The following is a 27,536-nucleotide window of genomic DNA, read 5'->3' on the forward strand; positions in this document are numbered from 1 at the left end:
TTATTTAAAGATTTAATTTTCTACATTACAATGTGTTCAGACAAATATAAAAGTTATCATTAACTCAAGAAATATCGACATTTATAACGTGGGCGACCAAAAAATATATATCCAGAATCATAGAACTAATTGGATTATAAAAATATATGTACTTACTGTACATATGTAAAAGTAAAACACATTTAAAATAAAAAAGAAAAATAAGACAACATTTTGTTTTGTTAAGACTTGAGAGCTAGTCGTCTTTCTAAAGTCACATTAAGAGACTAAAAATATACTTGAACTTATCAGAGAAGAGATCATCGGCAAAGCTCCTATTTTTGTTGAGAACAATCACGAACGAAGCACGCAAAAGGTAAAGCTTTTCTCTCTCTCTCTCTCTCCCGTTTTATCTGTATAATAAGTGTTTAGTTTCCTTCCTTTTTATTTTGGTTGGTCAACGATTATAGCTCTTGGGAGATATATGCTTGTCAAGAATTATATGCTGTCTTTTGTTATTCTACTAGTATGCAAATTTTCCTGTGTACAATCTATGAAAGCTATGAATTGATGCAAATCTCCCTTATTTATAGAAGAAGAAGAAGAAATGTTTGTAAAACGTCTCATTATTGTAATATTACAGAGAAGAGATCATCGGCAAAGCTCCGATTTTTTTTTTGGATATTTTAGGAACAATCACAAAGCAAAAGGGTAAAGCTTTCTTCTTCTCCCCACCCCTCAATCATCTTTCTCTATCCTTTTCTCTGTGTGATAAGTGTTTTTGTTTGGTCAACGATTTGGGTCTGCTAATGGACTTTCGTAAAGGTTTTAGCTTTTGGGAAATGAGTTCGATGCTTTAAAAAAAACAAAACCTTAGAAATCACTCAATTGTCAAGAATATGCTTCTTTGTTGTTCTACTAGTATGCAAATTCTGCTTTGTACAATCTATGCAAGTTATGAATTGATGCTTTCCGCTGACGATGGTTGCCTTGGTGAAAGTATTAAGCAAATGCCGTTTGTTTTTTTTTTCCAGTTTGAGTATTCATTCAAGTTTTGATTGAAGAAAAGAAGAAGATGGGTTTTGATCAGGCCTTGAATTGGTACTGCAAGCCAATCGCACAAGGATTTTGGGAGAAAGCACCGGATGGTGCGTTTGGTGCCTACACGCCGTGTGCTATTGACTCACTAGTGATGATTGCTTCTCACCTAGTGCTACTGAGTCTTTGTTTCTACCGGATATGGATCACCTTGGACAATGCCAAAGCAGCTCAGGTTTATGTTTTGAGGAACATGTACTATCATTTTGTGCTGGGGGTTTTGGCTTGTTACTGTTTCATTGAGCCTGTTCTGAGGTTGGTCATGAGGATTTCGCTTTTTGACGTGGGTGAAGAGACTGATCTTCCTCCCTTTGAGGTGACTTTCGAAAGAGTAACTCTGATTATTAATCATATGAGAGACTAAATTCATATGCTTCTTTTCTAAATTCTGAAATCAAAGTATGAATGGTGTTAAATTAATGGCAGTTTGCATCCTTAATGGTTGAGGCATTCGCTTGGTTCTCCATGCTTGTTTTGATTGGACTCGAAACCAAACAATACGTCAAAGAGTTTCGATGGTATGTGAGATTTGGTGTTGTATATGTTTTGGTTGCTGATACTGTCCTGCTGGACCTTGTGTTGCCTCTCAATAACTCAATTGATAGGTTAGTTACTGTATATTTCATATTAAGGAACCCAATTGGGTGATTTGACATTTAAATTTTATGAGTTTGTTTTTTTATTTCTTACAATTTTCTGAAAGTGGGAAAAAGTTTTGGTTATTGATACCTGTAGCATTAATTTTTTCCTCTATTTTTCCTTGTAGAACTGCCCTTTATCTCTGTATCAGTTCAATATGTTGCCAGGTTTGTCAGAACATGATCCTTATGTATAAGCTTGCAATTCATTAATTCTTCTCAGAACAAAGCTTCAGACTTTCATTTGTTGTCTGTTTGCAGGTTCTCTTCGGAGCTCTTCTCCTTGTTTACATTCCTGAACTGGATCCTTATCCAGGTTACCATATTCTAAACAATGAACCGTTAGAGAATGTTGAATATAATGCGCTTCCTGGGGGAGAGCACATATGTCCAGAGCGATATGCCAGCATATTATCCGGTAGGTAGCCCTTGAATTGATAAACGAAATTTATCGAATGCCCACTCTATTAGCAAACAATCCATGTTAGGCAAATATATATAATCGCCATGGTTTCTTTTTGTTCCACTAATTTGGATTTCTTGTTTACTATTGAGAAACCAAAGGAATATACTTTAGCTGGATGACGCCGCTTCTGCAGTTAGGCTACAGAAAGCCTATAACCGAGAAGGATGTTTGGCAATTAGACAAATGGGACCAAACAGAAACTCTGATAAAAAGGTCTAGAAGTAGTGCTGCTTTGCTTCTGCCTTCTTTTATATATATGTTAAATGTTTCGTCTGGAATCAAGTAACATTCTTATTCATTGGATAAGTTATTTGACAGATTCCAAAGATGCTGGACTGAAGAATCACGGAGATCTAAGCCATGGCTGCTCCGAGCACTAAATAGTAGCCTTGGTCGAAGGTAAAAGCTGATGATTTCATTAAAAACCGTCTATTCCACTGGATACTTTTCCTTTAATAGTGACACATCATATATAGATACTGGCACTAATTTTTTCTTTCCCGTTTTTGTAGAGTCTGGTTGGGTGGTATTTTCAAGGTAAAGATCATCTTGTTTATCTGTGCTCTTCAAACCATGGTTGCTTAAACTTGTGTCCTGTCTCTCTGTTGGTTACTTAAAATAGATCCTAAAAATGCTCTTGATTGTTATTTCTCATGCATCAGGTCTGACCTGCATCTACAGTAATGTTCAGTCCTGTAATTGAAAACTCTCAAGCAATTAATACATGTGCTTTAGCGTGTTTTAGGTTGGACATGATCTTTCTCAATTTGTTGGACCGATTATACTGAGCCATCTACTGCAGGTAAGCTTTCTTTCTTACCCATGATTTATGTTTCTCACGTACTCAATGGTCACTACACATTTCCGAGGTTTTACATCTAATGATCTACATTATAGCTTTCTAAACTGAGAAAACAACGTAGTACCGACATATTTCTCATACATGAGTGATGACCTATATTTAATAAGATGCTTCATTCTGCAGATTCCCCTGATTCTTATCTCACATTTCTAAATGACTGATAATTTATGAACATTTTGTTGCGTCTATATCAGGGATCTCTCTGAGCTTTACTCCCAGACCATATTTATTGATCTAACTTATACAACAAATCTTTGATCAATTTATGTAGTCAATGCTAGAAGGTGATCCAGCTTGGGTTGGCTATGTCTATGCTTTCTCAATTTTCGTTGGTGTGGTATGTATCACAAAATTCGTCTCTGATCTGTAAAATACTATTGGAATGTTGTTATCTTGTTGGAACTTCTGTAAAGCTATTCTGTTTCGATTTTGTTTCAGACACTTGGAGTGCTCTGTCAATCACAGTACTTTCAACATGTTGGCCGAGTGGGATTTCGGTTAAGGTCAACTTTGGTAAAATTTGTGAAACATCCATTTCTCTCCGACTTCTATGATCACTTTCGTCATGTTGATTCTCCAACTAATTATGCTCATTTTTCCTTGTAGGTTGCAGCTATATTCCACAAATCAATAAGACTAACTCATGAAGCTCGCAAGAATTTTGCATCTGGGAAGATCACAAACATGATAACGACTGATGCTAATGCACTTCAGGTATAATTAGGTTTAGTTAAAATGGAACCATCTTCTTTCTCAGTTTGTTCAAAACTCTACTTTTGCACAACTATGGATTTGTAACTGCTAACATAGTCTCCCGAGTTTTCAGCTATTAGCAGAACAGCTCCATGGTTTATGGTCAGCTCCCTTTCGCATCATTTTGTCTATGATTCTTCTTTATCAACAACTAGGAGTTGCTTCAATTTTGGGCTCATTGATTCTGTTTCTCCTTATTCCTCTCCAGGTATTCAGCTTCGTTATGTGCTTTTGACTAGTTTTCAATTGTACAAGTTGTGGTAATTGCATCTGTTTACATACAAGTCCGCCTATTCTGTTTCTTGATAAATAGACTCTGATTGTAAGAAGAATGCGGAAACTGACTAAAGAAGGACTCCAGTGGACTGACAAAAGAGTCACTATCATAAATGAGATTTTGGCATCTATGGATATTGTAAAGTATGATAATCATAATTACTTCTCTTTTAGCTTTTATGAACGGTACATTCTTAAACCATTTATTCTACATATAATATATTCTCTTGGCATTCTCCAACTTTGTTAGATGTTATGCATGGGAGAAGAGCTTCGAGTCTCGAATTCAAGGAATTAGAAATGAAGAGCTGTCATGGTTTCGTAAAGCACAGTTACTATCGGCAGTATGAATCCTTATCTTTGATTTTTTTTAATGCCTGACATTTTGAGGGAAACCTTTAATCTCATGGTTTCATCCTGTTCGCCCTTAGTTCCATATATTACTTAGTCCTTGAATAAGGATAAACTAATTTTGCTTAAATGCTTAACATTTCTTCCCTATAAACGTTTTCCCTCTTCCAGTTCAATAGTTTTATACTAAACAGCATTCCAGTAGTTGTGACCGTGGTTTCATTTGGGGTTTTCGTTCTGCTTGGAGGAGATTTGACACCAGCAAGGGCATTTACATCTCTTTCTCTATTCGCAGTGCTAAGATCTCCTCTCAACATGCTACCAAATCTTATAAGTCAGGTTATTTTAACCGTTATTCCCTCTCCTCAGTTATATTTGGTATCTCATTTGCAAATAGATTCATATTTAGTTATCTTCTGTTTGCTATTTCTCTACTTAGGCTGTTAACGCAAATGTTTCACTGCAACGCATTGAGGAACTACTTTTAAGCGAAGAGAGAATTCTAGCACAAAACCCACCTCTTCAACCAGGAGCTCCAGCCATTTCTATTAAGAATGGATATTTTTCATGGGATTCAAAGGTGAATCCTCAAAAGATGCAATATTAGCTTCTACGATGCACATTTTATAACTTTCTGCAATATTCACTGTGTTTTGCTCGAAATTTCCCAGGCAACAAAGCCCACATTATCCAATATCAATTTGGAAATACCAGTGGGGAGCTTGATTGCCATTGTAGGTGGAACTGGAGAAGGTAAGACATCACTTATTTCGGCAATGCTGGGGGAGTTATCTCATTCCGAAACCTCAAGTGTTGTTATTAGAGGCTCCGTAGCTTATGTTCCTCAAGTTTCATGGATCTTCAATGCCACTGTGAGTACATTTTACTTCTCGCTTGCTCTGGGAACCTAAACTGTATTATAACTTTCGGTAGCTTTATTTTCATTTGGTTAATTAGTTATGCAAGAAGTTCCCCAATACAAGTGTCTATGTATTGCAGGTACGTGAAAACATTTTATTTGGGTCAGATTTTGAGTCTGAGAGATATAGGAGGGCTATTGATGTGACTGCCTTACAAAACGATCTTGATTTGCTTCCAGTTAAGTGGAATGACAGGCTTACACAAGTTAATAACATATAAGTTGATATGACATTACTAAGTAACTTCTTAAAAATTTCGATTATTCAGGGCGGTGATCTTACTGAGATTGGAGAACGTGGGGTGAATATTAGTGGAGGGCAGAAGCAGAGAGTTTCAATGGCTAGGGCAGTCTACTCAAGTTCAGATGTTTACATATTCGATGATCCCTTGAGTGCTTTAGATGCTCATGTTGCTCACCAGGTATTCTTATGGTTGATCATTACATAACTGAGAAATTCATAAGGCTGGCATAAATTGCATTGATAAATAATGAGTGTTCAGGCATTTACATGATTTAATATTTCATTTCTCAGTACTCCTTTTTGGTACATCTAACGACAGGCTTCCCTGAATCATGTAACAGGTCTTTGATCGCTGCATGAAGGATGAGCTGAAGGGGAAGACGAGGGTTCTTGTCACAAATCAGCTACATTTTCTTCCTTTGATGGATAGAATAATTTTAGTCTCCGAAGGAACGATTAAGGAGGAGGGAACCTTTGCAGAGCTGTCAAAAAATGGGAGTTTGTTCCGGACACTAATGGAGAATTCTGGGAAAATGGATGCAACGCAAGCGGGGAATAAAAAAGACGACAAAAGCTTGAAGCCGGATCCAACTGTCACAATTGATGTGAATGAAGGAAATCTAGACAGGATCAAGCTAGGGAAACAGGGAAGATCCATGCTTGTCAAGCAAGAAGAGCGGGAAACTGGCATCATTAGTTGGGATGTTCTGATGAGGTACTTAGCTCAACATCTTTCTACGGCTAGAAATTTACCAGATATAGTCATTCCAAATGAAAAATAAAACTGGCATCACTTGCTTTATATCGTTAGATGTACATTGCTTTATGTTTAATACAAAAAAATGGCTAAGGTACTTTCCAAATTTTCAGGTATAAAAAGGCAGTAGGCGGCGTATGGGTAGTTATGATTCTTTTTGCATGCTATTTAACAACTGAAGTTCTCAGAGTTTTAAGTAGCACGTGGTTAAGTATTTGGACTGATCAAATCACGTCAAAGAGTCATAGTCCCGGTTTCTACATTGTCGTATATGCTCTTCTCGGATTTGGTCAGGTTTGTGTTCGTAAAAGACTGAGATCTGTATTTCTGACATATTACACGAAGTTGACGATTATAATGGTAATTTTTCAGGTGGCTGTCACGTTTACCAACTCTTTTTGGCTGCTGATATCAAGTTTACATGCCGCCAAAAGACTCCATGAAGCGATGCTGAATTCTATCCTAAGAGCTCCTATGCTCTTCTTCGAAACAAACCCAACTGGACGTGTAATAAACAGATTTTCTAAGGATATTGGTGATATAGATAGAAACGTGGCCAACCTAATGAACATGTTCATGAACCAGCTGTGGCAACTCCTCTCGACATTTGCACTGATAGGTACTGTCAGTACAATTTCATTGTGGGCAATATTGCCACTCCTAATAATGTTTTATGCAACATATATCTACTATCAGGTAATTTTCTATTTCATGTCTGTGTGTGCTTCTATTTGATTGTTCTATGCATCAAACATATGCAAAATTCACATTAAACTGTATGATCCACTTGGAATTAATACCACTTTTATAATTTGTAGAGCACATCCCGCGAAGTTAGACGTTTGGATTCCGTTACTAGATCACCTATTTATGCACAATTTGGAGAAGCTTTGAATGGTTTGCCAAGCATCCGAGCCTACAAAGCCTATGAGCGGATTGCCAAGATTAATGGAAAATCCATGGACAACAACATAAGGTTCACTCTTGCAAATACGAGCTCAAATCGTTGGCTCACTATAAGATCAGAGACTCTTGGGGGTGTCATGATTTGGTTAACTGCAACTTTTGCGGTTTTGCGATATGGGAATGTAGAGAACCAAGATGTTTTTGCATCTACGATGGGTCTCCTTCTTAGTTACACTCTGAATATCACTACTCTTTTAAGTGGTGTTCTAAGGCAAGCTAGCAAGGCAGAGAACAGCTTAAATTCTGTTGAGCGTGTTGGCAACTACATTGATCTTCCTTCTGAGGCTTCAGATATAATCGAGAATCATCGTCCAATATCTAGCTGGCCTTCAAGAGGATCCATTGAATTTGAAGACGTTCACCTTCGTTATAGACCCGGGCTTCCTCCAGTATTGCATGGACTGACCTTTTCTGTTTCTCCCAGTGAGAAGGTAGGAGTGGTTGGAAGAACTGGGGCAGGGAAGTCCTCCATGCTGAATGCATTATATCGTATTGTGGAATTGGAAAAGGGAAGAATCATAATTGATGATTATGATGTGGCAAAGTTTGGACTGACAGATTTGCGCAGGGCCCTAAGTATCATACCCCAGTCACCAGTTCTTTTTTCAGGTTCGTGTGTGTAATTTTAAGATGATATTGTAAGTATGATCCTGCTTTCTGAGAAAGAATTCTTCTTGTTAGGGACGGTGAGATTCAATATCGATCCATTTAGTGAGCACAATGATACTGAACTCTGGGAGGCTCTACAAAGGGCGCATATAAAAGATGTCATCAACAGGAATCCTTTTGGCCTAGATGCACAGGTGAAGTTTACCTTAAGTGACATACATTAGGTAGAAGAATGTTTTGACTTGTTATAAAGATTATTGATGAAACTGTTCTGTAAAGGTCTCTGAGGGAGGTGAGAACTTCAGCGTGGGGCAAAGGCAACTGCTAAGTCTAGCGCGTGCATTGTTAAGAAGATCTAAGATCCTTGTTCTCGATGAAGCAACTGCATCTGTTGATGTCAGAACAGATTCTCTGATACAGAGGACCATCGGTGAGGAATTTAAGTCTTGCACAATGCTTGTTATCGCTCACAGATTGAATACCATCATCGACTGCGACAAGATCCTTGTGCTTAGTTCTGGTCAGGTAAGTCCAGGATTATGTTCCTAGAACTCACTCAAGAGGATTTCTATTGCCGAGTAGCAACGTCCTATGTGACTTACATTGAGCTATGTCAAATTTTGTTAGGTTTTGGAGTATGGTAGTCCCCAAGAATTGCTATCAAGAGATACAAGTGCCTTCTTTAAGATGGTTCATAGCACTGGACCAGACAATGCTCGGTACCTTGCCAACTTGGTCTTTGAAAGGAGAGGGAATGGAATGAGTCATGGTAGATAAAAATGGTCACCAGCCCTTCCAAGAATGAGGTTATAAGTTTGCATTATGATTGGAGTTTCATCACCACCATTTACCAGAGTCCCAACGTTAGAAGGGGATATAGCTTTATGCTGAACAATTGAAGGTGAACCAAGAAATCGGCAGTCGCTCATGAACAATAAGTGTTATAGCACTCTTGTGTACATATATGATCTCATTGGCAGTTGAAATGGGTAAAATTTTACTGATTCTTTCAAATGTTATTTTGTTCTTATGTGATCCTTTTTTCTGGTTGTAGTATAGCGTAATAACTGACAATCACACAAGAGCTTATAGTAAAGTATCACTTCAAGTCTTCATCTGTTCATGTTACAAAGACAAGACTTCATTAAATTTACCATCTGCAAAATTGTCATAAGAGTATACAAGTGTAGTATATAGTAGTATAAGGAATCACTAACAACAATCCGTTGTAGTCTAGCTGGTCAGGATACTCGGCTCTCACCCGAGAGACCCGGGTTCGAGTCCCGGCAACGGAGATTTTTTTTCTCTTCCATTTGAAACTATTTTCCACGTGGCCGGATTGAGTTTGTTTGTTTTTTCACCTTTTTGGTTGAAATCGCTAGCAAAAAAATAAATAAATAAAGCTTGACGTAAAAAGCGTGACGCTTGCGAAAGCCGAGGCGTGTGGTGAGTTTTGTTACCCATGTGGCCTAAGGTTTCTCTCACGCCTTTGTCTAAAAGGCAAGCAAAATTATGCGACATCTATTAATGATTTTGTTCGGACTTGTAAATTATTTCTCTCCTCTTTTTTCACCTTTCTGTTTGCAAAAGTGGAACGTGAGGTTAACTTATCATGTAGTTTACTTTTACACATGCTTTTACATACACAATAGAGTGAACATGTAATAAAAACCTTTGTCTTAACATTTACACCAAAAAGAATTAGACACCCTAAAAATGAAATCTCGATCGATTTCACTTCTCCGTCTAAGATAAGTTAAACTCGTTTTTCCCCATGGTAAACTAGGCTTTTCTAAAACAATTACAGTAACCTTGTTTTAAGGACATATAAAGATAAGTAGTAGATATGTACGTTACTCTGTTTTTAAACAAATAATTTGAAACAAAAATTGGAGTTAACTTGTGGGTATGGGGGTGAGTGTTGAGCATAAAAGTCAAGGCACACATAAACGCATTTAAAAGGAAAAGAGCTTTTGTGTGTGGACAAGGAGCACAGAAAATGTAAAAAAAAATTATTAAAAAAACATTGAAAATTCAAGAATCCAAAGATAATAAGGTCACACACTTCGCTGTTTAGGCCCGAATCATTTTTCACTACTGCATGCGTATTTATGGTTTTTTTACTTTAATTATTTTTGTAGATTACTAGATAGACATGTAAAATAATAAGCATACTCAAACAAATTTACATGAGTTTAGATAGAGTTTTCATTTAGTCAAATAAAAAAAAATATTGGATAGAGGTGTAAGGGATTCATTCGTTCAGTTATTTGTAGGTGCAGGTTTACACATTACTGTTAGGCCTCCAATTTTTTTGAGATTTTTAGTAACAAAAATAGATTTCAAAATATACTTTTTATTGCAAAAATAGACCTCATTTTTATGAAAGTTATAGATTTGACATCAATTTGTAATTTTATCTATTTTATTATTGCAAAAATAGGTCTCAATTTCTAAAATTTTAAGATTTGGTTTCAGTTTTAAATTTTTATCTATAAAATCTAAAAAAAAAATTGTTTTGTATTGGCCACAAATTTCACTGGACCGGCCCTGTGTAGGTGTTGTGCAATTTTAATTATTAAACGTGAATTTGATGTAAAATTAGATTTACTAACGTGTATGCATATTTGAAATATATTAGAACACATTTTTAAATACATGCACGTTTAACAAACATATAAAAAATTAGCTATCAAGATAGCCTAATTAATTATTATTTTAAAACCACTAGTTTCTAATTTTTAGACTTCTTGCATCTCTTAAAATCAGAAAAAGGTTATATATTTTCAATTCAATTAGCATGCATAACAAATTTTTGTCTAAATAATACTACACTCGAATTAATTTGATATGAGTGAAGCATCTACCACGACTAATAAACATAGATTTTTATGAAATAAAGTTTGGTTATTAAAAAATCATGGGTTGAATAATTCGGAGTTAAAACAAGTTTGGTTATTATAATCATTCTATACATGATTTGGTTATTATGGTAGTATTATATGACCCATAAAATATCAATTAAGAGGATAATTTACTCATGAGTCAGTGTACAATGCACATGTGTACACACTGCCGTGCCTAGACATATGGAGGCTTAGGGCAGATTTTTGTATATGAAAAAAGAAAATTAGTATTAGTTTATTTTATTTTATTTAAACATGTGTATTATTATTTTATAATTAATATCAGAAATTTTATTACATTTCTTTAATAAATATAATTTTTAAAGAATGATATTCAAAAAAAATATAATTTCAATGTATTTATAGTATGGTCTAAAAGAAATATACAAATTATTTATACAAAAAATGTGGCCTATTATGTATAATATTTTTTTGGTGGCCTAGAGCTATTGCCCTTTTTATTACATGGTAGGCATGTGTACAAAACTTCCAAAATTCAAACAGTTTAGTTTGTACTTAACTCGCTATAGTACAAATTAAAGGTTGGGATAATCCTTAACAATAGTTTATTAAAGTCGTTGGTTCAGTTTACATTTTTTTTATTTATTTATGGGAAGTTGAGAAGTGCAAAAGTTAACCAAAGAGAAGTCAAAGTTCACGTGGCTAAGATGGTTATAGATGCGTCAGCGTCGAAGTAAAAATACCTTGGTCGGACAACGAAGCTTCAACCACATGCTTAGATAGTATAGGTACGGACAAAATCCCATTCCATCACTAACAATAATAGAGGAATATTTTGCTATAAAATGTCTTTCGTGACTTGGCCAAGTTCGCATTATTGGGTTTGGAACATAATAGTATATTATATCATTCTCTCCGTATATCACATAATATAACTTTTTGTTCTTTTTGTAACTATATATATATGTATGTAGAGGGTCATGTTTAATTACAGTGGTAAAAAAAGTGGCAGAATGAAATTTATAGTATTGATCAGCAAGAGGACTCCTCATAGTTATACGTTACCACTTAGGCATCAATGCGCAAGACTATTTAAAGCCACTTATGAATTTACACCAACTATACGCACTTCTTCGTGACTATGACAAGTCGGCGAGTTGATTCATAAAGGGGGTTGTATCTTTAAAAATTTGCAAAACGAAGGTTTTGATGTGAATTGATAACTATAAATTACTAAGGTTCTTGGGAAACATAACATAAATCAATTTGAACTATCCATTACTTCAAATTTTGATTTGAGTTTGTGTTAATTTGTAACTTTGTATTGAAAAATAGGAAACATTACATATTTCCAACGGTAAATACAATTACAACATCCGAAAGAAAAATAATGGGTTTGGATACACAAACCTTAGTTTAGAAGGATTGACTGTGAAAATAAGATTTATATTCCTAGTGATATTTTTTAGAAATAAAGTAGGCCATCTATGTCATGATGAATGTATTTTTTTTATTTCATATGTCTTTTTTATTTCATAAAAATGTTATTTTACAATTTTAGGTAAGTTTTAAAATCTCTTTTTTATTTTTATTTTCTTTTGAACCCACCTACGCGTGGATTTTTTATATATTTAGATGAAACTATATATAATTGATATTATGAAATATTATCTTCTAAAAACTTTAAGCCGCTATTAAGATAATAATTTTATTTTAAATACATAATTAAAAATATAAAAATCAATTTTATTTAAGAATGAAATATGATCAAAAGAATCATGAACCAATTTTGGTTTTTCATATTCAATTGAACACCACCACTTATGTCTTCGTGTTTTTTTTTCATTTACTCTTGATCCTTTTTCTCGTCATTTTCATTGTCAATTTTGCATGGTAGTTGTCATCGTTACTTTCAGCGTCTGCTTCTTTGTTATACTCTTATTTTTATTCATTCTTGGCTGATTTCTCGCTTTTTCTACTGTATAATTATTGAGAACATTTTTTTTAAAAAATTACCACATAACTTTCGTCCGCTTTTTCGTTATACTTTTATTTTCCTCTTCCTCGTCCGCTTCCTCACTTTCTTCCACTGAATAATCATTAAAAACCTTTTTGTTTTAAATTACTACACAACTTATTTTTTGTTTCAAAGTAAACACAATTTATCTTTAACAAACTCTAACACCAAAATTACTGAATCTTTTCATGTGAGATTTTTGCAATTCATGAAGACCAACATAGCCAACACATGTACTCAGTTATTGATTGATACTTTCACCCATATATTTAGTTTTACATCTACATGTATTGAAACTTCTCAAACCAATAATGATACTTCAATTTTTTATAGTTTAAATATTTATAGTATTTAAACATACATTGTTTTCTTACTCTCCATATTTTTTGATATCTTAATTGACAAATTGTCATTATTTTCATGGAGTAAGAAAACAATAAAATTTATTTTTAACCTTTAAAAATTTTCAATATTTATAATATTATAAAATTTTTAAAATTTAAAAATTATGATATATTAAATTTTTTTTAAATTATAATATTTTGAAACTAAGTTTTTATTTACTCAAATAAAATATCAGATTAAACTGAATAAAATTTTTATTTACTCAAATAAAATATCAGATTAAACTGAATAAAACTTTCAAATTTGGATGCTTGATAAGTCAAGCTTTCCTGCTCATTCGTAGTTGTAAGCACATTAATCTTATTTATAATGGTTATGAACCATTGTCTAAAACTTTTGTTGCCAATGTGGGAAGTTGTACATATTTTTCTTATTTCTATAAATCAAACTTTTACTTTTTCTAAAAGAACTTAATAATATAGAAAATATTATATTTTTCAAAATATCAAATAATGAAGTGTCAAATCTCCACTGATTGTTTAAAATCCTATGTGAACGCCTTGAAACTTATAGCTCCTACTAAAATAAAGAACCCAAAATCAATTGTATGTGTAATATAAATTGTTGGAAATTTTGTTATTGTTTTTTTTTTTTTTTTTTTTTTTTTGGCTCAACAACAACTTTCATTGACCAACAAGTTACAACCAAATCATAACACATTAATTTTCACCTCTAAAGACTTGGACCAAATGCAATGGTTGATCAAGTACAACCCTGGATCACTAGGCGGATCCAACGCTACCTAAGCGAGAACCATTGCATTTTTTAACCACAGCGAGATAGACAACAAACCACAACTCGGAGTGAAGTCATCTCTTAAACCACCTAAATTAACCTAATGACACGAAAACAAATACTAACACAGAGAAGACCAAAAACTAATCTGAGAAAAAAATCAAATCCCAGCTATATGAACCTCATGATCGATATAAAGAACTTGTCCCAATAGCTTCAACACCCAAAGGCGCATCATCAGAAGAGCTTGGTCTTGAACCTAAAAACGAACAATAAATCCGACTGACCCGACCAAGAGTCATGTAGCTAAACCGGCAAAATAGATGCTTCTCCGAACTAACCATTTAATAACCAGAATGCTAATCTTCTAAAGATTAAAATTGGAGCACAGGATAGCAAATCATCACCTCACAGTGCAAGATCGAAGAGCTATATCACTTCTGCCATGTTTCGAGGCACACACCTTGGCCGGACTGAAAACTAAACGACGCCGCTCCTTACTTCTTGACACCGCCGTGGCTGGAATGAGAGGTAAGATCTAAAGAACCCAAACCCGACCGCTGAAGCTCGTCAAAGAGTAGCTTCATCCCTCATTGCTCACCGAAGCCAACAAACCGCCGGAGACAAAACAGCAAGCAAAGCCGCCAACCCAGATCCGCCAGATCTGGCCATAGAATCGACGCTATCTGCCAACGTCGCACCAGAGCCTTCACCAGCAACCACCACCAGACGGAACTTCACTTCACGCGCCAAGATAACACCGGAACCACCACCGTCGAGAGGCACCCAACCAACGCAAAAGGAAGACAAGGAGCGGGAGTAGACAGCAAACGAGATTACAAAGAGGAAAAAAAACTAATGGACGGAGCCCTCTCCGGCGCCAGAAGGGCAACCAGAGAGGCAGATTTAACGAACCAGCGGCAACCCTCTCTCTCTCTCTTTTTTCTCTCTCTCGGAACTGGAAATTTTGTTATTGTTTAAATTCTCTAAAATAAAGAACCAGAATAAACCGAATAAAACTTTTAAATGTGGATGCATGGTAAATCAAGATTCCTGCTCATTTTAAAATTTTTGTAAAAGCTAAAAACTTTTAAATTTTTTAATATTTATAATATTTTAAACTTTTTGAAAATTTAAAATTATAATATTTAGAAATGTTTTAAAAGTGTTTATTTGCTCAAATAAAGCATCAGATTAAACCGAATGAAACTTTTAAATGTGGAAGCTTGATAAATCAAGTTTTCCTGCTCATTTGTAGTTGGAAGCATATTAGTCTTTATTTATAATGGTTTTGAACCAGTGTCTAAAACTTTTTTACCCGATGTGGGACATTGTACATATGTCTTTTATTTTTATAGATTTAACTTTTTCCTTTTTCTCAAAAAAACTTAATAATATAGAAACTACTATATTTTCAAAAATGTTAATAAGTGAGATGTTCAATCTCTATTGTTTTTTAAAAATTATATGTGGACAACTTAATTAAAAATGTTAATTAGTGAGATGACTAACCCCTATTGGTTGTTTAAAATCATATGTGGACAACTTAAAAAGTTTATAGCGTCTACTTTTATTTAATATAGATTTTCTTTTATAATTAATGAGTCTTTTATTGTAAAGTGATGTTGCATTAAATATGTCAACTTAATACTGTATTATTTATTTATTATACATGTGTGAAAATTTATAAAAATGACACTTACAAGAAAATGAAAAGTGTAACAAATATGAAAAACAAAATTTTAGGAGTTACTATATTAATTATTTAAAATTAAATATAAAGATTTTATAATCTTATAAACTTAATTTTTTATAAGATAATCTATATGATTCATATGGTTTATTTTGGAGGGATTAATGTTTGACAACAAAACAAAATATTATATATATGGTTAGGGTGATTTTTCATTGATCAACCATATCACAATTGGTGGCCAACACGTCAATTTGGTAATTCAAAAAATATAATCTATCCATATTCTAATACGTAGAGAAGAGCGGTAGAAACCACAAAATTAATTTACTTTGTTGTTAGCTAACCATAACAAATAGGTAACACATTTTCTCATTTACCACAATACAAAAATATATTCAATTTGTTCTCACAACTTTTGAGATTTTCTAACATATAAATCCGGTTAAAAACAAATAAAAAACTAGTAGATTTCATAACATTATTAACAATTCTTATAAATATATAAAAAAGTACTAGCAAACTCAGAAAAGGAATAAAATTTGTATAACTTTATCATTATACCCTACTAATGATAGTTATGGTGTGTAAGTAAATCTCTTTCAAAACAATTGATATGATACGGATTAGTGGAACAGGAACACACATCACATATATAACCGCACTCGCACGCCAAAAGAAATTAGTGGGAAGGATTGGATTCTTTGAGTAAAGATTAGGACAAAACTAAACACAACCCACATTTAACTAGTACTAATTGAAAGCATAAGTAGTGTTTTGCTAATTTCAAGAATCCCAACACAATGAGTATGTTTGAAGATATTACACTAAGGACCCCACATGCGTGCATGTGTTCTTCTTCTTCATCTTATTAATCTCGAGATTTTCAAATCTCCATCCATCTCTTTCCTTTTTTTTTCCTTTTCACTTTCGATATGTAAAAAATTCTAAAGCAACCAATAATCCAATATAGAAATTATCAATTACCTCACTTTCTTTTTTCTCTTCTTAAGAAAAAAAAAAGAAATAAATTTGATATGAATAACTAATAATAATAAACATGTTTGGGATATATAATATGGTCCCCTTTCTTACAATGTATATTCTCTCGTATAAAGCTACAAGAGCTGGTAACTTCTGCTTAGCTGTTCTTGTCTAGCTGGGTTTTTGGGGTTGTGCTCTTTTCTTTTCATTTTTTTTTTTTTTTGTCTTTTTCATTACTTTGTTGTTTGAATTTGGTGTTTCAGATAAGATTATTTGAGGGGGATTCTGGGTTTTTAGTGGTTTTGGTCAAGGGATCTGTTGTACATCTACGGGATTTTAGGTTACTTTCTGGAAAAAAGAAAAAGAAACGTATTGTGAGCTTACTAAATGTAGAGTAAGGAGGAGGCAGCTCAAGTGTTTGTTAAAATGTCTGAGTGAAAATTGTTCTGTTTTTATCAATATCTCGTTTCTGGGTAACAAAGGAGGTTTCTCTGTGCATTAGGGTTTTGATTTTGTTGGAGGGATTTCTTTTTTTAGGGGTTTGAAGGTTTAACTCTACTAGTTACTTTGGTTGGTTTGTTGAATTCCGGTGAGAGAAACAATGGCTTGCATGAAGCTGGGATCCAAATCTGATGCTTTCCAGAGACAAGGCCAGGCTTGGTATATTCTCACTTGATCTCTCTCTCTCTCTCTAATTTTATTTTGTATTTTGCTTCTTGTTTTCTCCTTCTAATTGAGCAGACTTGGTCTGAATTTGAGACCGTGGTCTTTCTGTAAAGCAATCTCAGCAATACTGAGTCAAAAAAGCTCATTCCTTTGTCTTCTTGGGTTTTGCTAATTGCAGGTTTTGCACAACTGGACTTCCAAGTGACATTGTCGTTGAAGTTGGGGAGATGTGTTTCCATCTCCACAAGGTACAATTTGCTTAACTTGAACACAACACTCTCCTCTTGAAATAGCTGTTCCACATCCTTGCTTCTAGAATGTTATGCCTTTCTCCAGCATTGTAGAACTGCTATGTGTCAAAGATCTCTTTGGTGGGTGTGTATATTTATTCTTTACAACATTGTGCCATATTAGTCTTTTGTTGATCAAAAAGATCGAAACTTTGGTTTTTAGCTCTTAATCTACTTATATGACTAATCCACCAATGCAATTTTGCTAGCTGTTCCACATCCTTGCTTATTTGCTGAACTTTCTTTTGCTTCCTTCAATACTCATTCAGCTCTGTAGTTTTTGTGGAAATGCCTTGTTTCTAACAATGAGAATTCTGACACTTATTGTAGAAACACGTATTTACTAATCCCCCTCTTTGTGAAAGAATGATTTAATTTCTGACACCTTTTGTTTTAATTATTTTTTGCTATGTACAGTTTCCCTTGCTCTCTAGAAGTGGAGTCATGGAAAGAAGGATTGCAGAGGCGTCAAAAGAAGGGGATGATAAATGTCTCATTGAAATTTCTGATCTTCCTGGCGGAGACAAGACGTTTGAACTAGTTGCCAAGTTCTGCTACGGTGTGAAGCTCGAACTCACTGCCTCTAACGTTGTATATCTCAGATGTGCTGCCGAGCATCTCGAGATGACGGAAGAGTATGGGGAAGGAAATCTTATTTCTCAAACTGAAACATTTTTCAATCAAGTAGTTCTCAAAAGCTGGAAAGATTCAATAAAGGCGCTTCATAGCTGCGATGAGGTCCTAGAGTATGCTGATGAATTGAATATTACCAAGAAATGTATTGAGTCACTAGCAATGAGAACATCGACAGACCCGAACTTGTTTGGATGGCCTGTTGTGGAGCATGGTGGGCCAATGCAGAGTCCAGGTGGCAGTGTTTTATGGAATGGGATAAGCACCGGGGCTAGACCTAAACATACTAGTTCAGATTGGTGGTACGAGGATGCATCAATGCTTAGCTTTCCTCTTTTCAAGAGACTTATCACAGTCATGGATTCCCGAGGCATAAGAGAAGACATCATTGCCGGTTCCCTTACCTATTACACAAGAAAATATTTGCCTGGCTTAAAAAGGCGACGTGGTGGAGCTGAATCTAGTGGTCGTTTCAGTACTCCTTTGGCCTCAGGAACTGTACTCTCCGAGGAAGAGCAGAAGAACTTGCTTGAAGAGATCCAGGAGCTTCTACGTATGCAAAAAGGTTTAGTTCCAACCAAATTTTTCGTCGACATGCTTCGTATCGCCAAGATTTTGAAAGCTAGTCCGGATTGCATAGCGAATTTGGAGAAAAGGATAGGTATGCAGCTTGACCAGGCTGCGTTGGAAGATCTTGTAATGCCTAGCTTTTCTCATACTATGGAGACTCTATACGATGTTGACTCTGTGCAAAGGATCTTAGACCATTTTCTTGGGACGGATCAGATTATGCCTGGGGGGGTTGGCTCTCCTTGTTCTTCAGTAGATGATGGAAATTTAATCGGATCCCCACAGTCAATAACACCGATGACAGCGGTTGCAAAGCTGATCGACGGGTATCTTGCTGAAGTTGCTCCCGATGTCAATCTTAAGCTTCCAAAGTTCCAAGCTTTAGCTGCTTCTGTTCCTGAATACGCCAGGCTCTTAGATGACGGACTCTATCGTGCAATAGACATTTATCTAAAGGTAACACTTCAAAAAGAACCCTATCAATCTTCTATATATTGGATTTATATTTACACAGACAAATTAAGTTTTCTCTTCGTTTGATGATTCACAGCATCATCCATGGTTAGCAGAATCCGAAAGAGAGAATCTGTGCAGGTTGTTGGATTGCAAGAAACTCTCTTTAGAAGCTTGTACACACGCAGCGCAGAACGAGAGATTACCGTTAAGAATAATCGTTCAAGTGCTCTTCTTTGAGCAGCTTCAGCTCAGAACCTCTGTAGCAGGATGCTTCCTGGTTTCAGACAACCTCGATGGCGGATCAAGACAGTTAAGAAGCGGAGGATTTGTAGGAGGATCAACTGAAGGAGGAGGAGGAGGAGGAGGATGGGCAACCGCAGTAAGAGAGAATCAAGTCCTGAAAGTTGGAATGGACAGTATGAGAATGCGGGTTTGCGAGTTAGAGAAAGAATGTTCAAACATGAGACAAGAGATTGAGAAACTCGGCAAGACGACGAAAGGAGGTGGTTCCGCAAACGGTGGAGGCGGTGGCGGCAAAACATGGGAAAACGTTTCTAAGAAACTCGGGTTTGGTTTTAAGCTGAAGTCACATCAAATGTGCAGTGCTCAAGAAGGATCTGTGTCTAAGTCTAACAACGAGAATGTGAAGATAGAGAAGCTAAAGGATGTTAAAGAACGTCGTGGGAAGCATAAGAAAGCTTCGAGCATTAGTTCTGAGAGGTGAAAATGGTAAAAATTCCACGGTTCAATTACTGTGTCCTGAACATTGGTTAGCTAAAAAAGATGAGAGCTTCCATTTTTAAATGTGTGCATTGTAGGCTTTGTAATCATGTTTACTTTTCAATTTTTATGTGACGTTTGACAACCAAACTACTTTCTCATTTTTATATTTTCATTTGAACTTCTAAGAAAATTCAAAAGAATCAAATATTATTATTGCACAAGAAAAATATAATCCTCTAGAATTCAGTTTTTTTAACCATCTAAAAATGTGTTTATCTCATTTCTTGCATCTCTTTAAGGAGTTTCAATTTTATTATATTAATGGTAAGTTATCAGAAGCCTTTATATTAACGAGAATGCATTTTTAGTAATTTTCCATTAATAAATATACAAGTATCGTTTCGAACCGGGAAATTATGTAATTAGTTGCTTAAAATTGGTTTAATTAAAAATAAAAATTTGGAAGACTTGAAGTTACTACTAACCAAAGACTCTATCATGCTAAGCAATTGACCCAATTATAAAGCCCAATTTTAACATTTTTTTTTAACTTTTTTTCCTCCGTTTATAATATTTTAATATTTTTCTTCTCTGAAATCTGAAAAATCATCTTCTCTTTATTTTATTTTTTTCTTCTGAAATTTTTTGAGTTTTTGTTTTTTTTCCGTTAATTCGTGAGAGTCTGTCTCGATCTCCGTCCTCATCAGATATCAAACTCTCCGATCTCTGATTCCGCCGGGATATCAGATTCGTTTTTCGAAAGAGGGATCTGACCAGATACGGCGGGATAAATGGATAGCGGCGACATTGAAGAAGCCGGTGGTAATGGCGAAGAGGAATTCAGGTCAGGACCACGTCTCGGAGGAAGCAAATACAGGCCCGTGGTGGCTCACGATAGAGCCGTTGTTGAGATGTCCTCCATCGATCCTGGATCTTCTTCTTCCACCCTCAAGTAATTTCTTCTTTTTATAATATTTCGCCTGGTAACTTCGTTTTCGTCTGGTGTTGTTGTGATCATTGCTTCTTCAAGTGTTTTTAAGGATGTGGATTTTTTTCGTTGATGTTGATGACGATTTTGTGTACTGATCAATAGAATGGGATCCAATTAGGTTCGATTTCTAATGATTCTAAGGCTGCTGTTAGATTCTCCGACAATTTGATGTTGAAAGTGACGTTAGCTTGATAAGATTCACATTGCTATTTTTTTGTTCAATCTACGTTTGCTTCAATCACTAGTTGTGGTTGAACTTGGTTACATTGGTAGATGGGTTGCATAAGTCTACTAGGTAATTTATATTTTGGCTGCTTCCTTATTGCTTGTAAAGAGAATCCTCCAAGGTGAAGTTCTAGTTTAATGAATCATGGGCGCAGGAATATTCCAAACTTTACCTTGGAAAGTTATTGTTGAATGTTCCAGTCTTGTGCACCTTATTTCATCATGAGTGTCTCACATTTGTAGGTTTTTGACAGGAACATAAAAGTAGTTGCGCCAGGAGATGTGGGCGCTAATGCAAGGGATAGGACAAGTCCAGAAGATGGAGTTAATGGCCATCAGAAGGAATCCAAGCTGGAGTTATTTGGTTTCGATTCTCTTGTGAATATTCTTGGTTTGAAGAGGTACTTGCGATCTTATTTGTTATTAACATTTAGAAATGTTCATTAGAAAGATGACGTGACATGCATTAAGAAGTAGTGATTATTCACTGAAAATGATCTCTTGCTTCCATTTCTTGCCTTTGTAAATACCTTTGTTTTTTTTTCCCGTCTTAACTGAATCAATGGATAACAATATACTCGATAGAAGTTTCCTGCTTGTTGGAACCTTGTGTACTGTTTTCCCCTGGCTATGTATCATGTTCAGGTTTCTATTGTAACATTGATGCACATTCCATTAGTTTGTGTTGTTCTTTACTAGTGTTAGTGTCTCTCATTATCAATAAAACAGTAAGGATTTCTCTTTTATCCTGCTACGTGGAAATGACATCTTTTACCCTAAACTACGCTTTACACTTGATCCATTCCGCAGTTCAATTTTTCGATAATGTTTAGTTTTGCCCATCTTTGGCTTTTTCTTGCACAATATATGTCATTTGCTTTGGGAAACACATTTTCTCTTAACTGTACATGTGAAAATGTTATAAATTTCTCTTTCAGTATGACAGGAGAGCAAATTCCGACACCTTCTAGCCCTAGAGATGGGGAGGATATCTCCATCACGCAAGGGCACCCGAAGGTATCTTCCTATTACCATTAGCTTCTAAGTGCTTTTTAAATTATACAATTGATGACTTCTGCCAGGCTGTAACGATCAAGTGCTTCTCTGTTTTTTAAAGAAAAAGACTTCAATTAGTATCAGGCTTAGTCAAGAGAGGTAGATGTGAGATGTTAGGGAACATTGGAAAATAACTTAAAAGGTATATCTTTCTACCCTGGCGATGCAGGGGAACGCCAGGTGTTCAAGTGTCATGCACTAGAATCACCCTTATCTCCTCTAGTTTGCACTAGAAATATTGTTTGGAACGTTTATAAACATATAAAGATTATGTACGGAAGTATGTCTTGTTACACTGCAAAGATTGCAATCCTATATCTGATTGTTTTGCTACTTTCTGTTTAGTTATCATTGTTGCAGGATAATTAGATGGTTTTACTTTCCAATGATAATTTCCTTCATTGTTCTGTTGATTATGGTGCATGCAAAATTATTCTTAGGTATTCTAGTCTGGCAGATTTTTGTCATAATTTTTTGTAAGGATCTTTTTGACATAGACATCGTCTATTGCTTAATTTATAATTTCCATGATATTATGCATTTCGTTGCAGCCTCTCAAGATGGGCACAATGATGGGAGTTTTCGTTCCCTGCTTGCAAAACATATTAGGAATTATATACTATATCCGTTTCACATGGTAAGACTGCAACTCCTTGATGTTTCACAGCATATTATAAAGTCATTATAGCCTGCCTCAGTCTGTTCAATATTCAGGATTGTTGGTATGGCTGGTATCGGACAAGGTCTGGTATTGGTATTGCTCTGTGGCTTATGTACATTCTTGACGACGATATCTCTGAGTGCTATTGCAACAAATGGCGCAATGAAGGTAATTCTTTTTTTCTATTATATCACCTGAATTTTCTTTGAATAAAATCTGTGAAACCATAGTTAAAAATATATCTCCTACTGTTGGGTCTCGGGTCCAGCGTTGGCACCCCTCGTTAATTTATATTTCATTTGTGATTAAACAATAGACAGTAATATCAAGTTTATTAATAAATTTTTGTGTTACTTCCAGGGCGGAGGACCATATTACCTCATTGGTCGCGCTCTTGGTCCAGAAGTTGGGATTAGCATAGGTTTGTGCTTCTTCCTTGGCAATGCAGTTGCTGGAGCTCTGTAAGTGTAAATCCTAGATCCTTTCAAGGAATCTACCTTTGGAAAAAGTCTTTAGCTTGACACTCATTCCATTAAGTTGTTGGTGCTCTGTTTAGTTTCACATGGTCGCCAAGTGATTCTAATAACTACTTTTTTTTTGCTTTCTTCCTAATCATTGTAGGTATGTTTTAGGTGCCGTGGAGACTTTTCTAAAAGCATTCCCTGCTGCTGGGATTTTTAGAGGTATACTGTGAAACTTTTAAGAACTAGACCTGTGAACTAGCAGAAGGCTTCGAGGATTTATAACAAATCCTAGTAATTTGTTAGTTTTTATATCCGCCATTATTCTTATCTAAACCACAACTTTGTAATGCTAGTCTTGACACCTGAGATTTGTTTCATCAGTTTGTTAAGACTGAGAAAGCGTTATGCAAATTCAGGATTTTGGAAGAAACAAAAGACTGTGTTATTGAAAATCTTGAGTTTTATTTAACAAAAAATTTACTTGTTTCCCTGAGGACATAATCTATTGTCTAGAAGTCACATTTAATCATATGTCTGTGCTTCATTTCTAATTGCAGAAACTATCACAAAGGTTAATGGAACAGCAGTTGCCGAATCAATACAAAGCCCGAACTCACATGACTTGCAGATTTATGGAATTGTAGTGACGATCCTTCTTTGCTTCATTGTGTTTGGCGGCGTGAAGATGATCAATCGGGTTGCACCTGCTTTCCTCGTACCCGTTTTGCTCTCTATCTTCTGCATATTCATTGGGATATTTTTGGCAAAGACTGATGACCCTGACAGTAAGTCGTTTGTTGACATTGTTCGAAACAGGTGTGGTGTTTAGTTTTTCCCGAATGGTTAACCTTCCTTTTGTTCCCTTTTATAATTTGGCACAGCTGGAATTACGGGCTTACGTTTAAAAAGTTTTAAAGATAACTGGGGTTCTGCTTATCAAATGACAAATGATGCGGGAATTCCTGATCCAACTGGAGGCACGTACTGGAGCTTCAAGTGAGTAACTTCCAGAGATTGTGTTGCCTATGATCGAAAAACTTTAGTTATGGTTTATGTTAGAATTAATTTTCTGTTCAGTTGTTACTCTGAAATTTATTTCCCCTTCTTGTTGGTTCTTTTCAGTGAGCTGGTGGGTCTATTTTTCCCTGCTGTAACAGGAATTATGGCTGGTTCAAATCGATCAGCTTCCCTGAAAGACACACAAAGATCAATACCTGTTGGAACGTTGGCTGCCACTCTGACCACAACCTCGCTATATTTGATCTCTGTGTTGTTTTTTGGAGCTGTTGCGACCCGTAATAAACTTTTGACTGATAGGTAACGACTTTATTCATCGTGTGGATTATCTTTTTTTTTTGTTACACAGCTGATCTGTTGTGTTTTCATAGCGAGAAGTGTCCTGGTGGAAATGCAAAAACCCACTTGTTACTTGCATCGTGTCTTGAGTGTGGTTAAACCTGAAAGAAACTAAAATAACCTCATGTTCTTTATATACTACACACATTTATATGTCAGAAAAGATTTATCTTGTCTGGTCACAGAGACGGTGTTCTTTTAAGTACTTCAACACCAAGCTTACATTATGAACTTTTTCTAATTCAATTTCCCTCTATTGCAGGCTACTTACTGCTACAATTGCTTGGCCTTTCCCTGCCATTGTTCACGTTGGAATCATCCTTTCAACCTTAGGGGCTGCTCTCCAGAGTTTGACAGGGGCCCCACGGTTACTTGCAGCTATAGCAAATGATGATATTCTCCCCATCCTCAATTATTTTAAAGTTGCAGATACTAGTGAACCTCACATAGCGACGCTTTTCACAGCATTTATCTGCATAGGATGTGTTGTTATTGGAAATCTGGATCTTATCACACCAACTGTGACTATGTTTTATCTTTTATGCTATTCGGGAGTAAACCTGTCTTGTTTCCTGCTCGATCTTCTTGATGCTCCAAGTTGGCGTCCACGGTGGAAATACCATCATTGGAGCCTTTCCTTTGTTGGAGCCTCACTGTGCATAGGTATCAATTTCCATATACTCACTGAATAAAATGTCTGTGGTACTGTCTTCCTATATAGTATATTCATACCTGAAGCTCGAAATGTCTTATTGTAAAGACTTGTTGATTTTCAATTTTCTCTACTGTAACAGTGATCATGTTCTTGATTTCCTGGTCGTTCACTGTGGTTGCCATTGCACTTGCAAGTCTTATATACAAATATGTTGGCCTAAAAGGAAAGGCCGGGGACTGGGGGGATGGTTTCAAGAGTGCATATTTCCAGTTGGCCCTTCGTAGTCTCAGGTCACTCGGAGGTGAGCTGCATAAATTTATTTTGCTTGTAACCAACGGGTTATTTAATATATATTCTCCAAGTTCCATAATGCTGAACCTGCCATATCTATTTGATTCAGTAAGAGATAGTCCATGTATTTATGCTAATCACATGTACTGTATTTTCTCCTAACTGTAGCAAATCAAGTGCACCCCAAGAACTGGTATCCAATTCCCCTTGTTTTCTGCAGACCGTGGGGACAGCTCCCAGAAAATGTTCCGTGCCACCCTAAGTTGGCTGATTTTGCGAACTGTATGAAGAAAAAAGGTCGTGGAATGTCGATCTTTGTCTCGATATTAGATGGTGACTACTATGAATGTGCTGAAGAAGCAAAGGAAGCCTGCAAACAACTAGCCACCTACATTGAGTACAAGCGTTGCGAAGGTGTAGCTGAAATCGTTGTAGCACCAAACATGACCGAAGGGTTCCGTGGTATCATCCAGACAATGGGACTAGGAAATCTCAAACCCAACATCGTGGTAATGCGGTACCCTGAGATCTGGCGCAGAGAAAATCTAACAGAGATTCCATCCACATTTGTTGGGATAATCAACGACTGCATAACAGCAAACAAAGCTGTTGTCATCATCAAAGGGTTAGACGAATGGCCAAACGAGTACCAAAGGCAGTATGGAACAATCGACTTGTACTGGATTGTCAGAGATGGTGGTCTCATGCTTCTTCTCTCACAGCTTCTTCTCACGAAAGAAAGCTTTGAAAGCTGCAAAATCCAACTCTTCTGCATAGCTGAAGAGGATTCAGACGCGGAAGCACTCAAAGCAGATGTGAAGAAATTCCTCTACGATCTCAGAATGCAAGCAGAAGTAATTGTCGTCACGATGAAATCATGGGATATAAGATCCGAAGGAAACAGCCAAGAAGATTCATTGGGAGCTTTTGATGCAGCACAGAGACGAATCTCAGATTACCTGGGAGAGATCAAGAGACAGGGTTCGAATCCGTTATTGGCAAATGGGAAACCGATGGTGGTGAATGAGCAACAAGTAGAGAAGTTTCTATACACAATGCTGAAATTGAACTCGACCATACTCAGTTACTCGAGGATGGCCGCGGTGGTTCTGGTTAGTCTCCCGCCACCTCCGTTGAACCACCCGGCGTATTTCTACATGGAATATATGGATTTGCTGGTAGAGAATGTGCCAAGGATGTTGATCGTAAGAGGGTATCACAGAGACCTTGTTACTTTATTTACATAGTTCAATCTCATTTTATACCCCACCAAGACCATTAAAAAAGTCTGTCCTTACAAGGTCAGTTTATTTTTATTTTATTTTTACAGTTTCTAAAACTCTTTTCTTGTAGTACAGTGAATTCTATTTTGTTGAAAAGAATTGAATTGAACATTCCTGCGAGCTATATAGTTTTTTCATTTTTTTTGTTTTTGTCTTTGCAGATAGAACATTTCTGACGTTGTATTCCGAGACAATTCAATGCATTTCCATCTCATGGATATGGATATCTCCTGACTTTTGGAAGATTTTTGAGATAATTAGCTTTCATATAAACCTATATACATGTTTACAGCCATAAAGTTTCATATATATGGTTACCACCGCTTACTAACTCTTTCATGTTTTTATAAGCAATACTTCAAAATCTACTGGACTATTCTTTAGAGGTGAAAAACGACTGAAGGATTTGTTAACAGCATTAAAGATTTAAAGAAAGGCAACTAAAATTGCAGTTTAGACTCTATTTGGTCGTTTTCTTTTTCTCAGTCTTTTGAAGTTTTAAACCGTAAATCATACATACTTACGCGTGAGAGTTGTATATCAACAACTGTTGGCTGGGAATACAAGCGATTTTTAATGACCAAGCAAGCAAACTTT

General features: G+C 35.8%; 3 protein-coding genes and 1 non-coding gene across 13 annotated transcripts; all 4 read left to right on the forward strand.

The window, feature by feature from the left end:
* Window positions 1-220: 220 nt before the first annotated feature.
* On the forward strand, window positions 221-8,932 carry LOC104741637 (ABC transporter C family member 11). Of its 7 annotated transcripts, none has more exons than XR_015579711.1 (28): window positions 242-355; window positions 623-690; window positions 1,014-1,393; window positions 1,504-1,682; window positions 1,844-1,883; window positions 1,977-2,133; window positions 2,280-2,394; window positions 2,500-2,580; window positions 2,694-2,718; window positions 2,927-2,983; window positions 3,315-3,380; window positions 3,482-3,556; window positions 3,650-3,757; window positions 3,870-4,004; window positions 4,110-4,216; window positions 4,323-4,416; window positions 4,595-4,762; window positions 4,863-5,003; window positions 5,095-5,295; window positions 5,423-5,521; window positions 5,612-5,764; window positions 5,928-6,301; window positions 6,457-6,637; window positions 6,716-6,962; window positions 7,162-7,918; window positions 7,991-8,112; window positions 8,198-8,443; window positions 8,546-8,932. XR_015579711.1 is itself a non-coding variant. In XM_087483733.1 (28 exons), the coding sequence occupies exons 3-28, from the start codon at window positions 1,055-1,057 to the stop codon at window positions 8,693-8,695; spliced, it is 4,494 nt and encodes a 1,497-aa protein (XP_087339859.1). In that variant the 5' UTR covers window positions 242-355; window positions 623-690; window positions 1,014-1,054; the 3' UTR covers window positions 8,696-8,932. The 7 variants fall into 7 exon arrangements, 5 of the variants coding, with proteins under 5 accessions (XP_010460830.2, XP_087339859.1, XP_087339862.1 ...); XM_087483733.1 differs by having other exon boundaries at window positions 6,716-7,039; XM_087483736.1 differs by having other exon boundaries at window positions 4,719-4,762; window positions 6,716-7,039.
* Window positions 8,933-9,140: 208 nt separating this feature from the next.
* On the forward strand, window positions 9,141-9,213 carry TRNAE-CUC (transfer RNA glutamic acid (anticodon CUC)). Its single transcript has one exon. It is a non-coding gene; the product is annotated as a tRNA-Glu (tRNA).
* Window positions 9,214-15,856: 6,643 nt separating this feature from the next.
* Window positions 15,857-20,147, forward strand: LOC104741639 (BTB/POZ domain-containing protein At1g30440). Its single transcript, XM_010462532.3, has 4 exons — window positions 15,857-17,279; window positions 17,464-17,533; window positions 17,993-19,234; window positions 19,329-20,147. Exons 1-4 carry the CDS (start codon window positions 17,221-17,223, stop codon window positions 19,956-19,958), a joined length of 2,001 nt encoding a protein of 666 aa, XP_010460834.2. The 5' UTR covers window positions 15,857-17,220; the 3' UTR covers window positions 19,959-20,147.
* Window positions 20,148-20,150: 3 nt separating this feature from the next.
* On the forward strand, window positions 20,151-27,402 carry LOC104741640 (cation-chloride cotransporter 1). Of its 4 annotated transcripts, none has more exons than XR_760350.2 (14): window positions 20,151-20,909; window positions 21,428-21,574; window positions 22,112-22,190; window positions 22,781-22,866; window positions 22,944-23,058; window positions 23,251-23,351; window positions 23,512-23,573; window positions 23,912-24,139; window positions 24,236-24,350; window positions 24,477-24,671; window positions 24,973-25,373; window positions 25,505-25,666; window positions 25,825-26,957; window positions 27,101-27,402. XR_760350.2 is itself a non-coding variant. In XM_010462533.3 (13 exons), exons 1-13 carry the CDS (start codon window positions 20,749-20,751, stop codon window positions 26,901-26,903), a joined length of 2,931 nt encoding a protein of 976 aa, XP_010460835.1. In that variant the 5' UTR covers window positions 20,151-20,748; the 3' UTR covers window positions 26,904-27,050. The 4 variants fall into 4 exon arrangements, 2 of the variants coding, with proteins under 2 accessions (XP_010460835.1, XP_087339876.1); XR_015579712.1 differs by having other exon boundaries at window positions 20,558-20,909; window positions 23,251-23,357; XM_010462533.3 differs by lacking the exon at window positions 27,101-27,402 and having other exon boundaries at window positions 25,825-27,050.
* The last annotated feature ends 134 nt before the right edge of the window (window positions 27,403-27,536 follow it).

This window comes from Camelina sativa, chromosome 14 (assembly GCF_030686135.1).
Source record: "Camelina sativa cultivar CO46 ecotype springtype chromosome 14, ASM3068613v1".
NCBI classification, from domain to species: Eukaryota; Viridiplantae; Streptophyta; class Magnoliopsida; order Brassicales; family Brassicaceae; genus Camelina; species Camelina sativa.